The 27,672-nt window shown below is 47.7% G+C and overlaps 1 protein-coding gene across 8 annotated transcripts in view; it reads left to right on the forward strand.

Annotated features, from left to right (window-relative positions):
• LOC135904703 (uncharacterized) overlaps positions 1-27,538 on the forward strand; it is a 54,690-nt gene extending 27,152 nt beyond the window's left edge. For 3 of the 8 annotated variants that reach the window (XM_070533077.1, XM_070533080.1, XM_070533083.1), the window contains exons 12-21: positions 4,178-4,229; positions 11,639-11,758; positions 12,583-12,711; positions 14,171-14,248; positions 17,910-17,936; positions 18,232-18,315; positions 23,639-23,801; positions 24,658-24,825; positions 26,219-26,434; positions 27,236-27,538. In XM_070533077.1, the coding sequence (XP_070389178.1) occupies positions 4,178-4,229; positions 11,639-11,758; positions 12,583-12,711; positions 14,171-14,248; positions 17,910-17,936; positions 18,232-18,315; positions 23,639-23,801; positions 24,658-24,825; positions 26,219-26,434; positions 27,236-27,406 (1,208 nt within the window). In that variant the 3' untranslated portion in view covers positions 27,407-27,538. The remainder of the gene's footprint in view (positions 1-4,177; positions 4,230-11,638; positions 11,759-12,582; positions 12,712-14,170; positions 14,249-17,909; positions 17,937-18,231; positions 18,316-23,638; positions 23,802-24,657; positions 24,826-26,218; positions 26,435-27,235) is intronic. The other 5 variants (XM_070533081.1, XM_070533079.1, XM_070533078.1 and 2 more) reach the window with 5 other exon arrangements.
• The last annotated feature ends 134 nt before the right edge of the window (positions 27,539-27,672 follow it).

Raw genomic sequence — 27,672 nt, forward strand, 5'->3', positions numbered from 1 at the left:
GAATCTTGTGTCAGCATGGTTGCTGTTACACCTTCAGAGATGGATGCGTTTCCTGTTGGGATCTGTATTGACACACATCAGATCTTGCCTCTGCTTTTTGTGTAAATTCGATTTATTGCTTGTCAAACAGCATTTACCCGGCATGTTCAATAAACTTGTTAATACACCTCATGATTGTCTCGGTCTCTAGCAGAAAGGTGTTCATTCTTTTTACAGTGAAGCTGTATATGCCTATGTGAAACACTCATGGTCCGATCCCAAAAACCATAGTGTAGGGGTATGAGCCATTGTTTAAGGGGGTGTGAGCCATTGCATTCGTCTTGCATGATGGACGGAGACATTTCTTGTTGGGTAGACATAGAAATGCTTATGCATTTCCAACATACATTTATCTGCGTATTATTGCAGGGAAGGGACACAGAGAGGGATGGGGTTAAGACAAGATCATGATGTCATTATTATCTCGCAGTGAAGGTGTGGTGGGCCATTGGCTAGACCGATAGTGACGTCGTTTCTCTCTAGCAGCAGAGTGCGCGTGCAGTAGTCTCTCTCCGACTTCCCAAGAGGTTCGAAAATGTGTCCCTGTATTTAATTAAATGAAATGTGCAGCCCCGGTGTGTCACTTCGTAACTACAGTGCATAACTGAGTCATAAACATTATGATTAACGCATTACAAAACACAAATGCGTAACATAATTCAGAAAGACTTCGATGCACCACCTGGATTAACACAATGAACCACTGCTCATTGCACTTTCGAAGATGGTGATCTTGCAAAGTGCAGTGTGCGGCATTCCAAATAAACAATGTGATAAACCCAAGCCAAACATGTGCATGACCTCATTAAGAAACACAGACATAACCAATAATATAGAAAGACTTGAATAAGCCATTGGAATTAACCCAGTGATAAACACCAGGGCTGCGCATTTCAGCTTCGCTGGTTTACCGTCTGTACAGGGTGCATGGGCAGTAACTTTATCTGTTGTTGTTTGTTAAGTATTGTATAATGTTGTGCCAGTAAAACACGTTGGGCTAGTTGGTGCAATGTATTGGTACTGCTTTTTTTGCTGGTGTTTGTGCCCTTCTTCCTTTTGTAACAACTTTTTTTATTCCCCCTTACATAATACTCCAACCTTGCAACCTGCGAGGTATATAAATAAATAAGTACATAAGCACGTCATTCATTCATCTGCATACACCTCGCACCATTCCTTGCTCAACAAACGTCACTGTGTTGATATCTCGTAGCGTGCATCTACATTAACTGCCGTTTGCGTTTCGGTATGGTTTCTGAACAGTGTAATGCATAAAGATTACATGACATTAAGGTTGTGACCTATGCGGTGCATAAGCAAACCTTGCAATAGATGACATGTTGGATTGTTGAAAATAAGACAAATTGTATATGTCGCAGTTACTTTAACAGCATTTAATTGACCACTTGACAAAAACTTCACTTTGCATAGATTCCAACACGTACACTAAATCTGCAGTTTTCTTTTTTGCTTATTAATGCAGTCGTTACTGCATGGCCACATTGTAGATTTGAAAACAAAGTGAAATAAATTTGTTTGTTGCAATATAACAATATGTGTAGATCACTGCGATTGTAAGCCCAGAACTTAATACAAACATGCACACTATAGGACGCAGACAAATGTTCAGGACAAACTCCAGAATGTTTGCATCCTGATACTTATGAAAGTGAACGGTTTCATTCCATAGCTGTCAGAAGAGGGAGAGAGAAAACTGAATTGTGTTCGCGGAACAAAAACGCATTGATAAGCTTAGACATATAGTCATTGCTTAACACTTTCGAAATGAATAATTATAGCTTGCTATCGACATTGAAGCAGCCATTCGACAGCAAGAAAAGGAATCAGTTTTTCCAGCTCTGAACATTGAATTGCAGGAAATGCAAGCAGGCATAAAATTCTGCCAATATAATCTGTTTAGGAATACCAAATTGGAATAAACATTGAGGCTTGCATTTGTACTCTCTGGCTGAGCAATCTAGTTTGAAATGACTCCCATAAGCATGTCATAACAATGTTGATCTAATACAGGCTGAATGCACGACTAGCTTAAGAAATCTGGATGATTGCTATAAATTACAGTGAAGAAACTATAATATTTAATAACATTAATAATATTATAATAATATTTATTTCCACAAAACAGGCTAACCGTGAGAGGCGTGCGAGGCTGAGCAGAAAGCTGAAAAATTCTACGGCAAGTGCGCCTGCCATGGGCCTACGATCCTGCATTATGAATAGCGCGTATTGATATGGTCTTCTTGTTAGAAGTTCCGAGTATACTACCAGCGCGAGACACGGGACAACAAAGTGGACGAGAAGCGTGTCCTTTAGAATGCTATGTTACAACGTACAGGTTTCTACAAAAGTGACGGTAACTGCTCGAAACATTTGATGCGTCGGCTTTTGCGCCTTTAGAAATATATTTAGAGAGGGCCCCCATATATATATTCGCAGCGCAAGCACGGCGATGGACGAACCAGGCAAGCGCTAAGGTTGAATTTCACAACACAATTTTCATTCCACGTCGTAATCACACAGATCATTTGAGGCTTCGTTCAGTGGCACACGCGTGCTTTCGGGTTGGTGCTTCTTGTTGCGTTTGGCGTAAGAATATGGCTAGTAGCAGGCACCACATATGCGCAATCACGGGCAATATACACGCATCATTTCTTCAGAAGCTGGCGCTGAGCACGGGTAGCGCGAGGATCTTGTTGGGCTGACACGACGACTTCGTGGCAGCCGAATTCCAAATACTACATATGCGGTGAGGGTAGCAATATGAACTGGTCGATAGGTCATCTTGGAGATTGTTGTAGCGCAGGCAGAACGAAACGGTCGTAGAAGGCAGATGAGACAACACACGGCGCAGAACCACCTGCGAACAGCTGTTTACGTGCATAGAGTTACTATACTGAGTTGTTCTACTAACTCTATGTTTACGTGCGCCATGTCGCACTGAACTACCAAAACCGCCGTTGCGCACTCCAAGACAAATCTTAACTAACATTTTAAATTAGTAAACGTACATATTATTTGCTTCTAATCAAGAGAAGTCAATAATATTATAGTGTAAACGTTTTATTCACTACAATAAAAGAATTATGCAGCGTGTGCCACGAAACCTGGCAGTAAGCAACCCTGGGCGTCGCACCAGTCGCATTGTTAAAATCGCAATCATGTGAAATGAGCCCTCTAAAAATCGCATTGCGACGCGTGCGACAGCACCGATTTTCGTCGTTGCAGTCGCAGCATGTGAAACAGCCTTTACACCCCTTGGCGGGTCGACGGGAACGATGTCGCGTTCCACTCTTGAAGGCGAAGCTTAAGCGTCCTCCAATTTTTGTCTGCATCAACCCCTTTCGGAACACCACTTGTAGTTGGCGTTGAGTCACTGGCTGTAAGACAGCAGACCGTATTACTGTCACTCTCTCTAGCCGGGCGTCACGTCGGAGGTTACAGAGATGTGCGTTTTTCCCTGCACATCAGAAAAAGGTCATTTCACTATATCCGCTACCGTGTTCATGCTCATAGTTCCCACGATCGCGTTTTATGATGCAGATCATTCGGTGTAATAGTTCGCACTGTTATTTTTTGTCTGGTTTCCAATATGAAAAAAAATGTCAAATTTGCTTTAGTCTGCGTCTGTCTTGATGTCCACATCGCCACACCCAGCGAATATAACAGATGGCAATCTCGAGAAAACCTCGCTCTGTCGTACAGCAGACGAAAGAAACCATAACGTGACATCATAGCGGTCATGTTTGTGATATCACTTATGGCAAGAGGCCTAACAGTAGTAAACTGGTTTTTTTTCTTCTTCTTAAGAATGAGGTAAGAAAACAGTGCTAATTTTGGTATTGAGCCATCCGTATCATAAAGTGTGATCTCACTGCTACGTTTGAGCGTAAACAGATATGTGGTAAGCATGAAATTTTTTTTTTATTATGCGCAAGCAAAACGCACACATCTGTATGTCACGCGACTTCAGTGAAAGTACTCCCGATAGTGATCGATGTAGAAAATGGCCCTTGTGCACACTGGTTGCATAATTAGGAGAGCCAAGTATATGCACAACATGAAACTGTGAAGAAGGCATCAAACCTAATCGACGTACGCTTACCTCTTCTGTACACAGGTCAGTATCAAGCAATGTTGGACATTCAGCGTCGGAAAGAGGCCGTAGACAGGTAAGGGATCGCTAGAAAAAAGTTTACTTTATCAAATTATTTGTAACATGTATACAGTTTCTTTCGCGCTTTCTTTGCAACCCGGAAAGAAGGGCCACGTGAGACGTATCGTAAAGGAAACAACTGGATCGGTGTTTCTGAAGGTCCTCTACAAAGCTGCGTATCATACTTGGGGTCCTCAGCCAATAATTTAAGGCTGGGTAATTAAACCTAATTAATTAGATGGTTATGGGTAAAGCAAAAAAGTGTCTGAGTTATTATAGGCGATTGCGAATACTGTGCGTTCGGTTCAATTCGCTTCCGATGCGCCTTTCATTTTTACATTCTTGGCTCAAGTTATGTGGGACACTCTGTGTATGGTGGAAGTTTATTTTACGCAGCATATTACGTCACGGGGGCTTACGCCGCGAGCCGCGCGCGTAGCCAGGCAAATTGCACGAGTAATCTGACGTGAGTTATGTCGATCTACACGACCAACTTGAAATGTAGAAACAGGGAAGTGCTCTTTTTATGATTGCTTCCTTCAACTTTCGATTGTATACACGTACCGTACATTTCGGTAATTTGGAAGTTAAATGATTTATTTAGTTTAATCAACGAATGGACTGTTTTAGTATCCGTTGTAAATTATGTCCACCTGGGCAGATGATTCCTCTGCAGTGTCGTGATTTCAGTACATTTTGTTGCCTTTTCATTTGAGTGTTCGAAGTAGCAATAAAACTACTGCATATAATTAAAGAAAGCATCTTTCCTCATTCCAGTGCTGCTAATGTCTGCGACAGCATCTGCAGTGTTGACCAACATTTTTTAGTGAAGGAATTCGCTGCGCAAGCAAACGCTACACAATGACACGTACACATGATGAGCGCTCGTTCTTTCAATGTGCAGCGAATTCAATCCATAAAAGACTTTCAAACTGCAAAGTGTCCTCTCCACTGAATGGATTATGCAGGATTATTCACCAATGTTTCATCAATAATTTACACGTCTCTACTATTACATTACGGTCACTATTACTGCGAAGGGAAGCTTTGACTGAATAAAGAAAGAAAGACGAAAAAAACGAAAAAAATCTTGGGAGTCGCTTAAGCTTCGCATTTAAGACTAGAACGCAATAGCGTCCCTGACTGTTTCTCGTGCTTCCCGGTGACTGCATTTTACGTAACGATTATCTTTACCGGTAAGCGCGCTTGCGGCGAACGCTGTGCGCGAAGGCGAGCTTTCTGGTTCTTTCTTTTTCTTTTCCCCCGGCCGTCAACGCCGCTGCCGTGGATGGTAGACACGCGCCGCGCGCCGTTCTGCGATTGGTAGAAAAGGCCTGCGCTCCGCGCTCTGATTGGTGGACACGCTTCGTTCACGGTGAACTCAATCTCCACGCCGCTTTCGCCGTGCTCACTGCGCAATGGGGTCCTTAACGCTATCGTTGTAATTCGCCAGAGACGCTTAAGAATGCCTACGTCTGGGAATGCCAAAGCTTTTAGAGCCCCTTTGGTGAAATGTTTCCGAGTTCCTAACTGCGCCTCGGTATAAGGTCAAATCAAAACGCGCCAAGCGCCCTAACACGCTCGCTTACCCGCGATGAGGTCTTAACTCGAGGACCCCTCATAGGCGTTCAGTTGGACATAGATGCTTATTACTTTATGCACTGATATTATACGCTCGTGACGTGGCACCCCCTCATCGCCATTGGCTGCGCCGTCACGTGCCCAGTGACGCACGCACTAGGCCGCACCCTTAGCAATGAGAACTGTGCAGTCGTGATTTCCGTGACGTGTTTTTTATTATTTGCGCCGTTGGTCATTTCTGGTACCACAATTCGGCCACGCCGCGCCGACTACGTCACATTTTCGCGTAACGGGGCGTACGATGCTCTCGCATTAAAAAGCTTTAGGGTGGGCGGCTTCGCGTTGATTTTCCGTAGGAGCTTACCCCGTCGCAATCTGATTTTGACAGCATGTCTAGTTTATCAGCAGAGAAGTACTTCGGAAATCACTTCTCAAAAGCGGTCTGGATAAGCGAAATGAAGAGCCCAAATAGCCCCCTTGGAACATTTCCATTTTTTTTGTTTATTTAATTTAAGAGGAGTAGCAACTGCGTCGTTGCTACTCCTCTTGGACTGCTTCACTACATGAATCAAGCCTGGAGCGCGAGTTAATGAGGGAATTAAGCCAATAGGAATCGCTTGTTTCTTCAATACCGTGGTGCTAAACGGTGGGAGCAATCCGCCGTGGTTGCTCAGTGGCTATGGTGTTGGGCTGCTGAGCACGAGGTCGCGGGATCGAATCCCGGCCACGGCGGCCGCATTTCGATGGGGGCGAAAACACCCGTGTGCTTAGATGTAGGTGCACGTTAAAGAACCCCAGAGGATCAAAATTTCCGGAGTCGTCGACTACGGCGTGCCTCATAACCAGAAAGTGGTTTAAGCGCGTAAAACCCCATAATTTAATAAAATAATGGTGGAGGCACGATTGAAGAACTTCACAGCGATTATGTAAGTTCTTCAATGCAGCGCATACGTTGGAAGATAATTAATGCCCGTGAAAAGTGGTTTAAACCTGTCTATAAATATAACTTTGTTTCTTCTTGTATTATAATAACCTGTTATCTGTACATGTTCTAGATTTCGTTCCACTCCTTTTTGTAACCCCTGTAGGGGTTGGGGGACGGGCTCCGGGATGGAAACCCAAACTTGGGAGGATTTATTTACATATTATATACAAGGAGGTGAGCGTCAAGTAACATTCGTACAGTCAATACGGGCCGGCAGCAACTCGGACGCTGCGGCCCGCGGCAAGAAGTTCGAGAGAGGTGAATCAGGGAATCAGGGCATGTCCCAGAATGCTCAGGTCTCTCTGGAAGGCTTCTTATAAACCCTTCGAGCACTGTAAGTCACGTCATGTTTGACCAATGGGAGAGTCCGCTTCGATGACGCCACTTTCAGCCAATGGTAGGCGCCCGTGTCGCGGTGTCACACCTGGCGGCTCTCTGCGGTCTTGCCTCGCAGACTGGCAATGCACTTCTAACGACGAGAAGGGGACGGCTGCTCATGCTCCATTGTCCGAGGCCCACCTGCTAATCCCGGCGGCGCACGAACTTGTTGGCACGTGAACTTGTTGCCTTAAACTTGTTTGCTCGGCCGCTCCTCTGGAATGTACTTTCCTGCTTCGGCATTCCTCAATTAGCTGTACTGCGACTCGAAGTGGTTTGGGGAACTCGAAGTAATCGCAGGAAACAGCTCCATATCTAACAGCTCGTCCTCGCCCCGGTTGTTCTGAATGGCCGGTGAACTCAATTCGATGGCCATGAGGAACGCTGAAAGAAGCTGCAGGGTACTGGGGTCGAGCCTCGTTTGACAACCCTCGGGATCCTGGGCCCTGGAGAACATACGTCAAACAAACCAAACAACACAGCGCTGCACCACGCGTAAGCGCAGGCTCTTCACCCCTGACTCGCCAGGCTATTACTGAGTCAAAATCAACCCTGATCTTTTAGTTCCCCAATTTTGACAACAGTTCCAACCACCCTTCCAAACAGCTATCCATTTCTCCTCGATTGCCGACAAGACCAGACCACTATTGTTGTTGCAAAACAAAAAGGTCGCCGACGATGCGAACAACAAATGAAAACAGCCGAACATAACTTAAGTGGCCCAACTACACGAACAGCATGTTTCCAATCTATCGCAGTGGCGTACCTATCGCACGTAATGGTGCCACTGAACAATCTGGTCAACCTCCCAAGTACGTAATCACAAGCGCACTAGCCTTGTGGTCACTAAACAAAACGCGTACTTGCGTTGTAGGCAAACTTTGCATTCACGCCTACTCACGTTTCTTCCCTGAAAGTCCTACAGGACACGTGAGATAAACGAACAATTAAACTCGCGGGACTTACACACTCCGCAGAACCCTTAAAATGATGCGTCTTCTACTAACTCTTTCCACGCACGCTCACTAAAGAAGTCAGAATACGGCTGCCCTCCACACACACTAGCAACCCAGTCATAAAATCTGCTTCCTTCCGTCCACACAGGACACGCGCTAATGGAACTAAGAACGCTTCTCCGTGCAAATCATGCACTCACTGAAAATCTACGCGCTTAACCTTAGAAAATTCAACACTTAAAAAGAAAGAAGGTTAAATAAAACACACGCGCGTTACGATAGGCCTCTCAACAATAACCTTGACCCTCAGGTTACTCACACATACAAAAAAAGCCTATCTACTTATTAATGAGCATCTCGCGAGACTACATGTTTACATAAACCTCATCTTTCAAATCACGGAGCTTCTCAAACGAAAACACAAACAAAGCTCAAACCTTACACATTGAAAGAAATCCTAGTCTCAAATCGCGAAAAACTTTCCGATGCTCAAAATAAAAAAACTAGACACTCCATTTCTACGGAAGGGCTCTTCGCCTCCCTTTCCAAACGCTTATGTCTGACTCATACTCTGAACCGTCCTCGCGGTGGTCGCGGCTTGAAAGCTACTCTGGCTGCCGAGAGACAACAAAAGGGCTGACTAACTATCAGCTCCCCCAAGACGTTACGGTCTCCTGCCAATTTGCGTCCTCGCGCCCCGCTTTCAACACAAACTCGTTTGACCGCGTCGCTACTCCCCACCTGGTCTCGTCCTGCCACCTTGCGTTTCTTCGAACTGCACGCTGAGCTATGAAAAGAACTACGGAACGACGAGGAGTTTAACAGCCTCGTGCCCTCTGTCCGCGTCCGTGCAGAACATTCTTCGCGGTCCCCCTTTGACCGGTGGCTCGAACGTTTTCGATGCGTCAACATCGTCCGAGACGACCGCATCTTTTTCCTCGCGCCCTGCCCTTTTGGGGTTCTTGCCATCTTTGGCGGCGCTACATTAATTACCGTCTTTCGGTCTTTACTGCGCTTCTTTTTACGGCGCTTTCTCTTTGCTCTTGCTTTCATGTCGCCTTCTCGTGCCTCGTGCTGGCCGGTACACATTTCGTCGGCCCGGATCGGTCTCTTACCCGCACAGTCTGAGTGATTCTTACTTAAACCAACACTCTCGCTGCCTCGACTGGCGGACAGCTCAACCGACTCTGGCACAATGCAGCAGGCTTTACTCGAGTTAGACAACTCGCACTCTTGCGAACTGCCCTCTACTACATTGCCCAGCTCACGCTGTGCATCGGCACACAGCCCGTCGGTATCGATCGCTGTCTCACGCGCACAGTCCGAATGATTAACAACTGAATCATCCCTATCTAGGCTATCTAGACTGGCGGAGAGCCGCACCGATCCCTGAACAATGCAGTTGTTCTCTCGTGGACTACGGAGCTCGCCATCCCGAGAACTACTCTCAACTGCATCGTCCAGTTCGCACTTCACTTCTGCACGCACATCTGGCTCTACATGGGTGCTCGCGTCTGTCGCGTGAACAGTACCCTTTTCCTCGCTAGCAACCTCGCTAACCTTACCAGCGACGCACACACGCGGTAGCTGTGCCAATTTGTTCGCAGCTGGCCTAGCTGTCTCCACAGTCATCTGTTGGCACAGCACCTCGTCGCTCTCACTCTGGCCTTTAACGGCCTCTATTGCCACTAAGGCATCGTTAGCAGCTAGCCTTTTCCCTTTACTTATGAATCTGCAGCTAATCTCACAGGCACTACTCTTCTCGTCGGCTTCTGGCGAAAATCCGCTCGATGCTGCCTCATTCTTTCGCTCTCTACTACCTGCAGAATTCTCAGACAGCCGTTGTCTCTGTGCCAATAACTGATCACAATACTGTATCTCTTTGATCAGTGCTGCCTTCTCTCTCTCATACTTTTGCTCACGCTCAAGCTTACGTTGATTCTCACGTTCGTGAAGCTCACACCTAAGAGTAGGTTCTTGAAGCTCATGCTTCCGTTCATTCTCGCGTTCTTCACACCTACGCTTACTCCTAAGTTCACGACGCTCTCGCAAACGTACACGACGCTCATGCTCCCGTGGCTCCTGTATCACTTCCCAAGCAAGCTCAATGCTTTTATCATCATTGCCACTATCTTCAATCGCCTTTATGATAGCTGGCGTTTTCATCCGTTCGTCCGCCTCAACTCCCAAATCGTCGCACACCAACAACAAGTCTAACCTCGTCAACCTTCTAAGATCCATGGCAGCTGCCCCGACAGGTGGTTAAAACTGTTTTCCTTAATTAATTTGTGCAAACACACAATGCAACAAATTCCCGATTCCCAGAACTATCAAAATTGAACACACAACCTTTGAGTCTGGCGAATCATACGGAAAAAAACCACGCGCTCACTTACGGTTGCAGCACCCTGCCATCCGGTTCGCTCGTCCGCTGTTCCCGGTTCCTCCGGACTCCCTGGGTCGAAGGCTCGCTCCTTCTTCACTACTCCCAGTTTCTTCGGACCTCTTTCGACGAAGGCTCTCTCTTCTTCGCTCTTCCCGGTTCCTTAGGATCTCTCTCGACGAAGGTTTCTCTGTAGCGCTGCCACCAGCTGATGCATTCGGAGGCGATCCTACCGCTGCCAACCAGATGTAGGGGTTGAAGGACGGACTTCGGGACGAAAACCAAACTGGGAGGTTTATTCTACATTATATACAGAGAGGTGAGCGTCGAGTAACATTCGTACAGTCATTACGGGCCGGCAGCAACTCGGACGCTGCGGCCCGCGGCAAGAAGTTCGAGAGAGGTGAATCAGGGAATCAGGGCATGTCCCAGAATGCTCAGGTCTCTCTGGAAGGCTTCTTATAAACCCTTCGAGCACTGTAAGTCACGTCATGTTTGACCAATGGGAGAGTCCGCTTCGATGACGCCACTTTCAGCCAATGGTAGGCGCCCGTGTCGCGGTGTCACACCTGGCGGCTCTCTGCGGTCTTGCCTCGCAGACTGGCAATGCACTTCTAACGACGAGAAGGGGACGGCTGCTCATGCTCCATTGTCCGAGGCCCACCTGCTAATCCCGGCGGCGCACGAACTTGTTGGCACGTGAACTTGTTGAATTAAACTTCTTTGCTCGGCCGCTCCTCTGGAATGTACTTTCCTGCTTCGGCATTCCTCAATTAGCTGTGCTGCGACTCGAAGTGGTTTGGGGAACTCGAAGTAATCGCAGGAAACAGCTCCATATCTAACACCCCTTCGGGCTTTGAAGGTGCAATAAATAAATAAATAAAGATAGTTAACTCATGCCCCTGCATCCTTTTTGCGTGTTCGTGTGTGAGTTATAGACAGATTTACACCCCTTTTCACTTTTAAGGGGGTAAATTATTTTACAATGTAGGCGCTATTTCCCAACGATTTCTAAATAGTAGAATCATTTCCTATAGCGAATAGGTACTTTGCAGTGTGCTCAAAACAAATTGCCGCAAAATTTTATTTATTTATTTATTTATTTATTTATTTATTTATTTATTTATTTATTTATTTTACAGGAAGCACGTGGCCATTCGAAGCGCGTTTCTCCTGGCCGTCGCCATAGTGACCGCGCTGGGCAACATTGTCAGTCTCGCCCGCCTGCCCACGCGGAAGATGTTGACCAAACAGCATGCCAGGTGAATAGCACGAAAGTTCCCGCACTCGAGTTCTGTCGTGACGTTTTCTCCTTATGGAGTTTGGTTACGAAGGTCGCTATGGAAAAACTCGCACTGCGGTCAGCCGCGGCCACGGTATTAGGTCTGTAGGGAAGCTCGCTGCAACGTCACAAATATTGGCAGCGACTACTCGGGTCTAGTTGATTATTTAGCCATAACAAAGAATCCTACTATATAAAAAGAAAATTGCCGGCCAATCGGACGCCTTGTGGCAATCGATGTTATGCGAATCAGTGTAAAGAAACGACCATGAGAGCACCAAGACGTGCGCGGCTGTTTCATGAAGCACATGACACACATATCACGATAGTCATGTCATGACCTATCATTCATGTTCGTCATACACTTTTGACACACTGTGCAAATTTTGGTATACCTACCAAATTAACCAAACGGCCATGAAAGCACCTGGGCGTAGGCGGCTACATAGATATGGATACTGTCAAAGTGCCAAATGTACGAGTAGAAATGTTTCGCGTTAAAAAAAACAGTCAACCTGGCTAATTTTAATAGGCCCTACCGCACTAAAACGGCTCAAATACGTTACGTCACACTGACGCAATGGCACTCAGGTTTCGCCACGGAATGCAAGACGACACAAGTTTTGCCTTCAGTTTCGCCGTTAGTAAGCGACTTATTTCAATTGAACTACTAAAGAAAGGAACAGCTCGTTTGTCTAAAACTATTTTACGTGGAGCATTCGCGTTCCTTTTTAATGTGCGCGGCGAACTCGTCCAAGCCACTAGAGGTGAGCCTGACTTGATATCTCTCTTTCGTCGCCTCAGCAGGGACGAAATGCTGCTATCGACAGGTCCAATGGGACAACTGCAGTGGACGCTCATAGCCATTCCTGGCTCTGTGGTGGCATTCCTCTTATCTTGCTGCTACTTCTACACCAAGAACCTGTCACCGTAGTAAGTCTCTCGCACAGCCGCCGTAGAGGTTCGCAGCGTCGTTGAGTACCGTGCCGAGCACACGGTCGTTGACTGCGCACTCCGCACTGTGAACGGTTGACGGGACTTGAGGGAAGGGGCATTCAGCAGCAGGCAGCCAGAACAGCAGAACCTGTAATGTCAGCAGCGGGTTGAGCATGGTGCAGCGTGCGGTGTCGTGCCCCCAATTTTGCTCCCCCCTTATGTAATGCCTTCGGGCCTTTAAGGGAAAAATAAATCAAATGAAATGAAATAGGTTAACATAGGTTAGGTTAGGCGAGGTTAGATTAGTTATATATAGGTTAAGTTCGCTTCCAACAGTAACTACAATTTAACTTTCTCTCGCAAGTGGAAAACAATCCATGAAATAAGTCCAGTAGTTATCTCGGAAAAGCATTTTGCTTTTACGTGTATTTGAATAGGTAGCATAGAATAGTTGGGCTTGAGCTGAAATTTCCTCTTAAGGCTAATGTAGGTTAAGGAAGGCTAATGGAGATTAATTACGATGAAATTACATAAGCGAAATGATGAATAATTAAGGGTAAATAAGTTAGCCTAAGTATACTCAAGGTAAATAATAAGGGTAATAAATATGAAATTAGGGTAATTGATATAAATAGCCTAACGAATGAATTAAATAAGGGACTGACGTTATCATACGATTATTTAAGCACACTTAATAAACCACGTAATTAATTTCAATTCTCAATTCCCTGATTTATTATTGAAGCAACTGTTGGCATCATCCGACTTGTCATGCTTACTAATACACTCAATAATTAATTCATAAAGCATACGTCGCCATCATACGACAAGACGCGTTGGGATACGTCAGATACCTATGTATCCAAGATGAGAAACTATAAAGAATGCTTATGCACTATCTGACAAGTCCAGCTAGCGAGTTTCTGCCGTAATTTCTTGCTGATAGCACTGCGGAGCTGCAAACATACAGGAGGAAAAAGGATTACATGCCTAGTTCGGTTTTCAAGGAATCCTCCCCATTATACAGGTGGTGGAATGAGTGCACGTACCGCATAAAAGGCTTTCTCGACTATCAACCTAACTGTGGCTGTATAGCTAGTATTAATTTATGTTATTGCTCACCTCGAAGCACTAAACTTTCGGTTCCCTTCCCCGTGTAATGAAATATCACCGGCACCATCACAGACGACGACAACAAAATAATGTTATGTATTACTGGAATGTAAAGCTAAGGAGCACGCTTATTTGTTAAAGATTGTGTGCGAGGCTAGGCCTCCAATGACGAGCAGGTGACTTCCCGACGCACCTGCATGGTTGGGATAACACATTGTCAGGGTGTAGGTTTCATGTCGCTATTTGTTATTTATGTTTTTCGATTTGGGGCACGAAACCATGCTTCGTTCGACACGAGTAATTGCTGACATTACCATCCTGTCAACAACCTTCAACCGAGCAGCGAGCCCAGCAATCCGGAGGAGAACAGCGTGGTGCAGTCGGCTGCTAAGACGAGACTGAAACTCCTGAGCACGCCTATGTAAGTTTTCATAGTTACGTATTTTGAAGTATTGCTTAATGCGCCACACAATGTTATAAAAGCATATTGTTTACACTTAGTGAATGGTCCAATTCTCACTTACCTAGCGGCATGGCAAGGAGACGCTGACAGCTTGATTTGCGTGGGAAACGAACGTTGCCAGATTAGGGTACTCCAAAAGAAGCCCAACGAGTCAGTGCTCTCGAAAACTAAAGAATTAGTTTCTTATTTTTTTCTTAGGAACGTAGCATACTCTCGGGAATGCCCGGGGTCATTTCTGCTCGGTTCCGTTCGTCTTTCCGTTTCGTATCCCATTTAAGAAACCCGTAACGCCATCTAGGCTTGAATGGGTGAATTTCTGTGAACGCCCAAACTTCCGTATGTTTACAGTCACGTACTTTTGTGCGCGCGAACCTCCGACGCGATATTTTGTCAGGAAGCCGCCCGGTTCCAACACAGATATGTCCAAAGCCCTAACCATGCAGTCTGCTTCAATAATTGCTAGAGGGAACCCTGGCGCAAGGGTCTACGGGAGGTGGGTCTACGGGAGGCTTGCGCGGGAAAGGTGCGCGCGAAAAACACAAACAACGAGAGAATTGCGTCAGCAGCAGCAGCAGCAGCAGAGGGAAGCTCCTGAAGAGGACATGTTGGAATGCAGGAGAGCCTGTCGACAGGCAAATATCGCTAGAAAAAAAATTACCGACGATTACGTTACTTCCTAATGCGAAATTTGAGCGCAGCAAATAAGCTGTTTCACCTTTTCGATAGATTGAGGCAAAGAAATCGAGCAACACATGTATGCACTATCACAGAATTTTTTTTTATTTTTCACACGTATTCCTTTAACAAAGACTCCACTAACAGTTCTTGACAGTCATGAAGGAAGCTTTGTCGTCGGAGAAATAGACTGATATATGTTCGACTTGGTACACCAATGCTTGATTCTCAAAGACGAGATCTATACAAGTGCCTCGTGAGGTTGTCACAGCCGTGGGACGCGTTACGAGCGAGAGGAACGGGATGTTCTCCCGCATAAGTGTTAGGAAATTGCTGTTTGTCTTTATGTCAACATTAAAGTCCCCCACTACTAACATCGGTGTGGATCGATGGACGGTTAATGCGAGTTGCAGGAAGTGCACGACGTCTTTCGTGAGTGCGGTAGCGGACTCACGAAAGCGGTATCAGTCGGTCGCTGCTAGCGCTGGGGGGATGAAAGGGGGGCGGAGCTGGTTAGGAGGCCGACGATAACGCCGACGACGACGCGAAACCCAGGAACGGACGCCAAAGAGCCATTTGTGTAGCCAGCCCTCCTCCACAGTCTCTCCTCCTCCCTTCCATCATCCTCCCTCGCCCGGAGAGCCGACAGCGCGCATGCGCGGCGGCGGAGCAGCAGATTCGTCGGCGAGCTGGTTACGAGGCCGACGCCGACGACGACAACGCCGACGACGACGCGAAACCCAGGAACGGACGCCAAAGAGCTGCGCTCTAAAAAACGTACTGCAACAAAAAGTGTATTTCATTTACCACACAAAAGATTGGTGGTAAAAACGAGCTTATACTGGGAAGCTTGTACTTAGTGTGCGTGGTAGTGCGTACTATCTTCGGAGTTACCTAACGCTGAAAATGCGACAGTATTGGTTTCACTGGTAGAGTATAAGCGTTAAAAGTAGTTTATCCAAACAATTCTGTCCATTTTGTGACAATTTCCCAGTGAGCAGTTTTGATCTTTTGACCTTTTTTTCCTTGTAGTTAATGCTAATTACATGGGCAGTCCAAAACTACGGATTGACTAGAGCAACCCTGGAGGCTTTTCTAAATGGCACATGTCATTAGTACGTCTATACATTTTGCTCCATTTGCAGTACGTTACAGCTTGTGTCCAGGAAATGTTGTAAAATACATGCAATGACCTGTATATGAATAATTCGCTAACTACATCATTCCAAGGTATGCAAAAATGCAGACCGCAGTTGTCCACACAGTGGTACGTAGAAATTTAATACTTCAACACCCCAAGAATGGAGTCGGCTAAATATAAGAAATATAAAAAATGCAGCAGATCCAACGTGCCCTGATGGAATCTATATGCAGCGAAGCTTATGAGGAAATGTTGATGAGCTTCTCATGTAGCTCAATAATTCCCCGAACGAGGAGCTCTGCAATGCCATGCACCTTTGAACGCAACCAGTGCTATAGGTGTTGAAAGAGGCAAGCTGCATGGCTTTCTGCGCCATTTCTTTGATTTACCCGACCTCCCCTTAGAGGCGTAGATGCGATCGTCCACGCAGTTGCCAGGCGGCGCAATGAATGCGCAGCGTGTAGCCATCTCCTCCTGGGCCCCTCTCCCGTCTCATCACCACTCTCCACATCGCTACCCTTTCACCCTCTCCACAAGCGGCAAAGGACCCGAATGCGCCGGCCAGCTTCCCCCTTCTACCTTCCACTGTTGCGGGCGAAGCAGTGTGAGCCATGTCTCCTAGAATGAGCCGCCATCCCGCAGCCTGGTGTGAGCTATTCAGCAAGACAGCAGAAGCAGACGGCAGTCACGGCCAGAAAGAGAGGCGCAGGCAGGTTTGCAGAGAAAGCTTTGCTTTAAACGTGACGTTCTACCCGAATTGTAAAGCATTGATTTCGATATCAACGTATTATAGACAACCACATGAAGTGAGGGCGTTAGTTTTATCCCCCCGCCCCTCCTCCGCTACACCGGAGTGGCTTATTCTCGCCAAGGCACAGTACCTCTAATGTTATACCTGGAGGACTAGACCATGAGTGCCTGGAAAGTTCAGCGCGTGGGACAAAGGGTTCCCTGTCCTAGCGGCACCTCTTAATACTAATAAAGTTTTCATTCATTCGTTTTAGTTCTATCAGCTATATAAATTGCACTAAACGTTCGCCTACTAATTAAGCCAGGTGTCACGCGTGCACAGGCGAACATGAACAGATCTCACTAGGTTACTCCGCACACTCGCTGCCACAACGCTGACGTGAGGAAGAGCGGCAGCAGCGGCGAGCGAACGCTTCGTGCCGCCTTACAGCCTCACGCGTCTCCGAAACTCGAAATTGTGCGTCTTACACGTTAGGCGTACGACAACACAGTGCACACTAACGCACCAGTCATCTCGGATCACCTAAGTTTGCACTCGTCGCACAGTACTCCCACGATAAAGCACGTGGTGTCGCGATAAGACGGACCATGGGCAGTAACGGCCAAGCTAGAAGAGACGTGTGCTCACCTGCCCCCCTTCCTGCCACCCGGCCCTTAGGGCGCGCTTGATTGCATTACCGCTGAATCATTGGACTCGCGACGACGCATTAGGAGTCACGCACTCTGATTCACAGCTAACACCCGCACACCAGGAGGCGCCGAAGCAGTAGGTCACAAAGAAGTAGTCTCCGCATTATCTTGACTTGTGTACCCGTCTCACTCATTGACCAATGCGATGTTCGCCACATACCACCATTATTTTCACGCCCCAAAGAAGTCGGCTGCATTGAAATGATTCCTGTCACTCGGCTAGGAATTACGACTGACGAACCATGCAAATATAAAAGCCTACCCAAAAGCTTTAGGTCGGGAATGCGACCTCTAAGTTAGGTTTGTTAGGAGCTTACGATATTTTTGATCATGCAGGATCTCTTTTATTTCTCCCTTTTACAGACCTGGGAAAATCAAGCAACAGCAATGGTGAGCGAAATTTCGCACTGACGTATATTGGCTTCCGGTTAAGTTTACGGATAAATAATGCGGGTAAGCGTTTAAAGGAAGCTTAACTCTAAACAGTTAAACCATGGACAATAAATTATCTGTCTCACTTTTCTATATCAGCGTGGTAAAAATTCTAAGCTGACTTCTGAAGGCGCTACGAGCGCATAGTTATCGTCGAATTTGTTCAGATTAGTAAATCTGGTGAGAAAGGAAAGCTTGGCGATTGGGTACACTCCACGTGGTCGTATATATAGCGCTATTCATTGCCATGCAGGAGTCAAAGCCATTACATCAGCAGTGCCGCATTGACGTACCTAATGCTCCTCGCCATATCTGTACTCTCCGACTTCCTCGCTCTGTAAGTAATCACGCGACGCGCCGGTGACAAATATTGGAGCCGAATACGCGAAACAATGCATTACGCATATCTTGTCCCATGGAGCTGCCGTTTCCGATCCGGCTTCATTTCTTCGCAAACTAAATGCTGGCAGCACCAACCTCGAGACAGCGTCGTAGCACTCTAAAACGCTAAGAAAAAAAATTACCGACGATTACGTTACTTCCTAATGCGAAATTTGAGCGCAGCAAATAAGCTGTTTCACCTTTTCGATAGATTGAGGCAAAGAAATCGAGCAACACATGTATGCGCTATCACAGAATTTTTTTTTATTTTTCACACGTATTCCTTTAACAAAGACTCCACTAACAGTTCTTGACAGTCATGAAGGAAGCTTTGTGGTCGGAGAAATAGACTGATATATGTTCGACTTGGTACACCAATGCTTGATTCTCAAAGACGAGATCTATACAAGTGCCTCGCGAGGTTGTCACAGCCGTGGGACGCGTTACGAGCGAGAGGAACGGGATGTTCTCCCGCATGAGTGTTAGGAAATTGCTGTTTGTCTTTATGTCAACATTAAAGTCCCCCACTACTAACATCGGTGTTAGTAGTGGGGGAGCAGCAGCAGCAGACGGAGGACTTCCATCGGTCGTCTCGCTCATGGCTCAGAAAGAACTGGCAGATAATTTCGCAGTGGCGAACGGCAGCGGCAATTTCGGCTCGGGCGGTGCACATATACAGATCCGCCGCCACCGATCTGGCTCTCTGATTGCCACCGCACAGGGCGAACGGCAGCGGCAATTTCGGCTCGGGCGGTGCACATATACAGATCCGCCGCCACCGATCTGGCTCTCTGATTGCCACCGCACAGGGGTTGCATTGGAGGAGGAGCGAAGAAAGGAATTAAGTTCGAGCCGGCGCTTTGACAACCGGAGACTCGCAGGAAGAGGGGGGAGGGGGGCGGCGTGTACACCCAGCGGCAAACGATGGGGGCAGAAGCGCGCGCAGCAAGCGGACAACACGATAAAGGGAGGAGGGAAGAGATAGCAGCGACTGACTGATGCCGCTGACGCCGATAGTGAGTCAACCCCAGCTGCGGAGTTGGTTTCAGGGACAACGCCGCCGATGCCGACACAAACAATATGATACCCTCGCTTCCGCAGCTCTAAGAACCAGGTCTAGCCGTGGGAAGGTGGTCACGTATTCGTCGACGTGCCGGGGCCTACGTGAAATAACCGGCGCGTCGGCAACTGAAGAGCACCCTATCCGCCACACAAGAACAGGGGGGGGGGGGGGACCCTTTCCTCCTCTTTCTGCATGGCGGCGACGGTGTTCTATGCAGTCACGTTATCTTGACTCTCTAGCGGCGTCAGCGGCATCCAGCGGTATCAGTCGGTCGCTGCTAGCGCTGGGGGGATGAAAGGGGGGCGGAGCTGGTTACGAGGCCGACGACAACGCCGACGACGACGCGAAACCCAGGAACGGACGCCAAAGAGCTGCGCTCTAAAAATATCGCAGTCGACCGCTGTTAAACCAAGTTTGTGGAGTCATAGAGCACGGTTTTGCTTGCTTTGGAAAGGGACACAGACGTTGCTCGGCGCCGTCAGCAAGTACCGCATCTACAACTGCACCACCGCACGACAACACAGACTCGCTGCTCGGCGCGGCAGCAGCAGCGAACGAATTGACCTTCATGCATCGTCTCGCTTCAACGCGAACCAAGCGTCCACAGCACAGCGCATACGAAGCTGCCAACATTCAACGCAATTTGTACTCATTGCAGGTCGCTTTCTAGATGAGACCCGTCCAACCGCGCATTTTGTCAACATCGCAGATCGCTTTCGAGATATGAGCGCCCAAGAGGCGCACGCGGCAACCGCCGGTAGTGGCAGGCTAATTCCCACTTTGACTTTGGCTTAGCTTGAAGGTCAGATTACAGAACCAGGCGTTTTCTGGGTTTGTGCCTGGAGTAATAGTGCTATGGCTCTAAAAGCTTTCCTGGGTCCCTCATTAAAGAATAGAGAGGAGGGGCAGGGCCTCCCCGCCCCGCCCCCCTCCCTGACTTTAAGCACTGGCGTCGCTCGGCGTTCACGTGGAGCGAGACACCAAGTCTAAGCGTGGAAGATTCGACATGCTGGGGAAGCTTCATGCACGCACCTGGGTGCTACTCTGGGTGGCGTTTTGAGCCAATCAGAGAGGCCGTAGGCAGCACCGCGGGCCAATCAGAACTGACACGATGGCGAATGCAAAAATGTTCCAAAAGTCGGGTGAACTTAATAGGTTTACTTCGACTCAAATTAAAACAAAAGGATATAGACGTTTCGCCACCTATGCAGGCGGCATCTTCAGTATACACTGACACAAATTAGGGGAGGTCCAGTCTACTCGTCCCACACGCCCTTGTTTGCGTGCGGCAGGAGTCTACGGTTAGCGCTGCACGCCGATTCGTCACGGCGGCTGAACCACGATTCCAGGAGTTTTGTTTTCCCCCACTTATGCCCTCGGGGCAGCGTCGTCGCATTGTCAAGCTTGAAGCTATGCCCTGTCGTCCAGTAGTGTTCGACTAGTTCGGTCTTAGAACGCGTTGCATGGGTGGTCTTGACAACGCTTACTTAGTAATTTTTAAGTCTCGTTGGCCTTTTTGTACCCGTTTCGCCAATGTAAGTAACGGTAAAATCCCAGCATCGTACTTTATAGATGAACACACTCTGCTCGTCCGAAGGGGTGCGTTCTTTCGGTTGGTGGAACCTGACAGTGTGCAAAATGACGCAATGATATGACTTTTCCGAATATTCATTTCTTGATTCAAATCAAAGTCATACACCAATAAACCCTAGGGGTAAAAAAGGGACCTTCCATGAGGGCACCCGATGACACGCCAAATCTTGGTGTCGGCTGGCCGAACATGTGAGATCTCGACGCAAGATTCGTTATATCCAGATGTCGGCGTTTCGGTTTAATCGCCTCCTTTAGCATCAACGCCGAGTTACACAGCACCACGAGCTGACGACGCTGGAAATGCTGAAATATCTGTTGGCCTCAAGCGTTCAAGTTAGAGAGCCTGCATGCATGCAGGCTGTCTAGTCTAGGTGTACATATATGGATATGTCCAGCGCCTGCCTAGACGCAGTCTTCAGTGCCAGCTGAATATCGTGAACCTGAAGGCGTCTTCATGCCGTGTATATCGTACAGGTGTTCTTGTAAACACACGTCAAAGAGAAACGACAACGGACGTAACCTTAGCGAAGGCGGCTGGTCGGCAAGGAAAATTCAAAGGTTCCCAAGATGCTCGTTGTTACGACATTTGTTTAGCACTGAGCAGCACAACGACTGCGACGAGGTGCACACGTATGCAGTTCTGCGGTGCACATAGCGCGAGTGCGTGCCTGTGCGTTGTGGAAGAATAAGCGAAATGTGTTAGAAACAAACATGTTCGTGATCTGAGCTCGTTGGGACCCGTTCTCCATCGACAACTTTGCCGCATTGTGAACTGTTTCATACGGTGCGTATTCCCGACGTATTTTCGTGGGCATCGGCGTGTCCACTTCGCTATGCCCGACAACCGCGCTATAATTGCGGGGTTACTAATGGTCATACCTATGAAAGCGTATACCATGTTAATTTTAATCTAGGCCGATTGCTCCTTAAAGAAAAGGAAGAAATACAGAAAACGTGGTTTACAAAATATCTAGGTCACCTTAGATTGGAGGTTTCGTTATAGGAGTCGCCGAAACCAGCTGGAAAAAATGGCATGATGCTAACGCCAGCACCGAAAGACAGTACTGTAGCAGTTACTGTCCACATCCGCAGCCGCGCAGTGCCGGTATGCTGTTCTGGACATGGTCGAATTATGTAATGGCGCCACTTTTAAGCCAATCAGAGGCGCCCAGGGAGCCGCTGCGACCACTCTGATTGGCTCAAAGTGACGCCATTACCGAATTTGACAATATGGTGGAATTTGCCGTTTTGACGGAATTGAACGCGTGCAGTACAGGTGCAGTCATTATTTACTGAAGTTTGCTTTCGACCAGACGCTGGCACTAAGCACTTGGCTCGAGTACTGCGGTGCCTGTACTATACAACACTAAAATACTTCACATCCTCAAAAGTGAAAAAGGGCGTTAATCAGTCTATAACGCACACCCTCACATACTTTTTCGGAGTGAGGGCCTGGGTTTTAGACATACTTACACCCTTTTTCATATTATGGCTGTACAATATTAGGGCGATAGCATTTGTACCTCATGGGTCGAAAAATTCATTGTTCGGCGTTATTGAAAAATTGACCGTACGGCATTATGGCACCTAAATAGATGGTGCCACTCAGGACCACTGATGGGACTCGACCTCGCGACCTATGGTGGGAGTCTAACCCCCGACCTTTAGTGTTAAGGCAAAGTTAATTAAGGCACTCGAACCCACAACATTTGGTGGGACTAAAATTCAAAGGCACCAAAATTGATGGTGGCACTATTGATGGTCGAACGCATGACCGTTGGTAGGAGTCGAACCCACCATCTTTGGTGTTAATGAAGGCGAAATTAATTAAGGCACCGTTAATAGAATGGAGTTGTGTCACTCGTACCCACGACCTTTAGCGGGAGAAAATAAGTAATAGGAAGTAACGACGCATTCGAATGAGAATGTCCGATAATTTAATGTATGTCTCGTGAGCGCGCAGGCTTTTTCCTTCTTCCTCTTTAGCGTATCCTAAAGTGACTGTTAACTTTTTACACTGTATGTACAGTGATCCTCTCTTGTAGAGATGAGCCGTTTCATCTTGCTGGCTCACCATAACTTGGACTAGGCTAACTTCTACACCGACTCCTAGGGCAAGTTCCTAAGTTCGAGTAAACGCCGTATCCACCGCTACAGCCAACGCGTAGCTGTATATAGCTGCCACGCGGTGCAAGATGTACGGGCGCCCATCTCACAATGCCACGCCCAAATTATGTACCGTTTAGTCGATGCGTTAATTAACTCTGGCTGAATTGTACGCGGCGTCAATCGCAATGCACCGCGCCGCGTATTAATGGCAATTCGCCGACGCCATTACCTTTATGCTGCGCTGCTCAGAGATAAACTCGACGGCTACGTGAGATAATTACGAAAGCAGGAGCCGGCAATCATGCACAAGAATGTCGCCCCTGCCATTTCTGTCAGTTGCTCACCAGTCACCGGTACACTGGAGACAGAGAGAAATTTGTCGAGAACACAGCCTCTGGTGTTATGAAATATGTTGATTGCACGCATGTTGCTGTGGGTATCGCGGCTGTCGAGTGTTGTACGCTGTTAAGTGCTAAAGCGTGTACTACACGCGCATGCATCGCTCCTCCCACAGCCAGCTCAGCTTCCTAGCCATGCTGAATCTGGTGGCGGCTTCGCTGTATCAGCTGACGCCTCGTGCACCCACTAGCCTCGAACCCGACGGTAGGCGTGTGACTCCGCCCTGGGACGTAGTGTTCATCGCCGGCGGGGCGCAAGCCATCTCCCGATTCACCTCGGTAGGTACCGCGCGGTCGACTGAGGGGCACTAGAAGTGCACCAATACCTTTTGTGATACTCACGTGCGTGTCGAGAATGTGACAAACGGGGCCAATGTATGAAGTGCAAACCGGCCTGTATAGTTTATAAAAGGGTTGTCGCAACGCTTCCTGTAGGCATCATACACCCGCGACACAAAGGCCGCGCGCTTATATGTCGCACGCGGAGGGAGAATTTCAGTTAACGGGGGGACGCTTTCAGCAGGTCACATGGTCAGGACTAAATCGTGAATGCGGGTCGCTGGCCTAATTTAATTGTATCAAATGCCGGTGCACATGTGTGACATTGCTACTCGGAGCGCGAGGGCAGTGTTATCTACAGATAGTGGCAGTACACGACAGGGGGTACACGTCGCTGAGCGTGCTGGTGCGGGTTATACATGAATCATACCTCTCTGCGAAAAAAAAAATATACAGACGAATTGTGTTGTCATTGTCTAATATCGGGTTGGCCTTGTATTTTCTGAGGGAATAACCATTATCGATAAGGCGGTCTATTTTCCGAGTCCTCAGTCAGCGATGACGTTACGTTGTCATCTGGGGCTCGGGGGTTGCGAAAAAGCTTAATGTGTAGCTCGGAGCCCCGACGTGATGCTATATTGTGACCAAGAACGCATAAAGTCCAGTGGGCTCTCCTGAAGGCGAGTGCGCGCTTATTGCTTTAGTCAAGTTTGCTTTGCAAGGCCAAGCATCGGCCCACTACTCAACTGACATCAAGGCTCCAAAGTTTCCGGCTATGTTCTTGTCTACATATGTCTTGCTGCTTCGAGTAGTTTTGCGACAGATACACTGATGGTGTACGTGCTGGGTGGCGCAGGAGTGCGATCTTCTGGGCGGCCTGGTGCGTGGCGTGAGTGACAACTTCTGGCAGCAGCGGTCGCCGCTGATGAACCAGGCGCTGCTCTGCCTGGCCATCTGTCTGGTCGCCGAGGTCAGCACGGCGGACGCGATCGCCGAGGCCCTGCTTCCTCTGGCACACGTCGTCGTGAGAGACTCCGCATTCTCTTCGTCTACGGCCATCGCGCGTGTAGCGCTGAATAATACACGCTGCTCGCGACAAATCACCGAAGCTTAACAACGATGTCCTCTGTTAGTCCTTGTGAAACCCCTTGGCGACGCCTGAGTGCTCATGGTCTCCCATTTGCCGTGGAATAGCTGTTCTGTCCGCCTTGAGCGAGAGAATTCCAAAGCCCCGCGGCAGGAACTTAGCGAGAGCTGGATTGATATAGCTTTAAGCCCACCAGACAACGATTTTTGAATAGCCAAGCAATCTTCACGTTATTTTATTCCGGTTGTAGTTATGGCACACAAGGGGATTAAGGCTGAACGCCATCTGGGGCCCCGCATGGTGTAGTTGCCGCTGATATGGAAAAGGAGATGTCGATGCTAATCGTACGCCGAGAAACACAAACAGCGGCGGCCATACGATCTGGCAACGTGCGCTCAAAAAAATGAGTTGCCTCAAGGCACACTCTTGTGCGACAAACGGCGAAAACGCACACCTTAACGCGCAGGTCGCTGTAAGAGCTAAAGGGACGCACACTATGCCTGGAGACAGGTTTTTATGGCAGCGCAGCCAACGCTAAGGAGCCGCAGTACGCATTTCTTCACTGCGCATCTGGAGGCAGTCCGCGAATGTAAGCAACCGGACGTTACGTAGCGTAAAACAAAGCGTGCCAATTACAATTCTTTTGTTAAGATTCATTTTATAGTAGAAAAAATACTTGCTTAGGAAAACGATTTCCGCTTCTTGCGGTTCCTAGTTTTCTGGTTTTGTGGTGTCGACGTCTGGTTCTCCTGGTCGTGTAAGCCACCAACGAAACGTCGGCACTACTTGGTGTAGTAACACAAGAGCAGAAGCTCCACGCGTGAGAGCGCGTGCAAGTAGCTTTGGCTGTGCTGCCACAGGAAGTTTTCATCGAGTATAGTTGGTTCTGGTTGCAACTAAACATTGTCATAAAAGAAAATAAGGGGAAAAAACATGTACGAGTGATGATATGACGACAGCACAAACGCTGAAGTCCAGTTGAAAGTCGGGAGCCTCTTTCGTGCTTTTCCCTTCAATTGTCAGTATTTCTTTCGCTATAACGATGTAAATAGTAAAAACTGCCACAAACTCCGTGCTGTAGACAGGTGCCCGTGCCCGGCGGGGCTTTGTGACCCAGGTTGTTCCAATGCCGAAGCAGTGCATTCCACTTTTGACCCAGATTGTTCCAATGCCGAAGCAGTGCATTCCACTTTTGACCCAACCCAGATTGTTCCAATGCCGAAGCGGTGCATTCCACTTTTGACCTAGATTGTTCCAATGCCGGAGCAGTGCATTCCACTTTTGACCCAGATTGCTCCGATGCCGAAGCAGTGCATTCCACTTTGCGCAGGCGTCCCGCACGGACAAGAAGGCGCAGTTCTTCGCCCTGCCCTTCGCGCTGTGCGCCTCGACTAATCTGGTGATCCCCGTGTCGCTGCCTATCATCCTCGTACACGGCTTCAAGGAACTCGATCTCACCCAGCTGGTACGGGTGGTTGAGCTGCTGGTTCTAAGCTTCTGGCCTACTTCTGTCAAAGCCAAATCAGTGTCCACCTTATCAGTGGTGGTATGTTGGCGTAACAATTACACTGATGATGCAAAACGCACGCATGCATACAATGTGGGAATCAGTACAGTACGCTTTGTACATACATCTACGAGATTGCAGAAGGACAATGAAATATGGACAGACAACGGTGATCGCTTGATTAATATTGCGTTTAGGTTCCACAATCTCAATATTTCGTAATACCTGATGGTATAACTACATGATTAGTATTACGTTAGAATCTTCTGTATGAATATTGTAACTAAGGATGCCGACTACTTAATACAATATAGGGATTGCACTTCTCCAGGCAGTATTCTTTTTACATCTATGAGATTGCTCATTAGATAAACACAATGAAATAGCTATAAGTAGTTGTCATCACATGATCAGAAGAGCTGTAAAATTGACCATGGCCGTACCAACGTGGGAACTGGTGTATATGTGTAATAACTGATGGCGCAAAACACGATAGAAAATGAAATGTTCCCACTATGGCGATTGCTAAATAGAATACCATATAAATGTTGAAACCAGCATATTGATATAGAAACTGAAGGTGCATAACTCACGTTAGAAAATGAGTCCTATTTCCTATGAGATCTCTACGCCAGATCATACAGTGCGACAAACTACGCTCAGATCTCTGAAGAGCTTCTCCTCTGCCACCACTGGAAACCTCCATGTCAAACTGAATCACACGTCCTGTATGCGTTAGACATTTGAAATTTTTTTCAATCTGAGAATTTCTAGCGTTAAACCAATCACTCTAAGACAGAGTAAGCCTACACATCATTGGTCTCTTGCTTTATTTTGCAGCTAATGGTGGGCGTGGCCATCAAGGTGGTGTTGGTAGCTGGCGTCCTGCTGTCAATGAGCACGACGGGCCCGCTGCTGCCTTTGTTGGACAACGCGGTCGGGGAACGCACCAGTTCACCGAAAACGTCTTCCGCGAGACCGACTGCCAACCATTCCAGTCTTTCCTACTAATCGCTACAACCGATAGGCCCGCTGGGCAATATGCGCGCGCGCACGGATTCTAGAGGAACTCTCGAACTGATCGTCGAATTCGCTTCAATGTTCAACAAACCGAATATTCATTAAATGCATCAATATACTCGTTAGGAGGTGCCTTCGAATCTCAGCGCTTTATCAGCAGGGGCGCAAGCACTACGATATGAGCGGCTCGGCTTCTCACGACAACATTTGTCCGCTCAACTAACCCGTCTGCATACGTTTCAAAACTGCACATTTTT

Source organism: Dermacentor albipictus, chromosome 2 (genome assembly GCF_038994185.2).
Source record: "Dermacentor albipictus isolate Rhodes 1998 colony chromosome 2, USDA_Dalb.pri_finalv2, whole genome shotgun sequence".
NCBI classification, from domain to species: Eukaryota; Metazoa; Arthropoda; class Arachnida; order Ixodida; family Ixodidae; genus Dermacentor; species Dermacentor albipictus.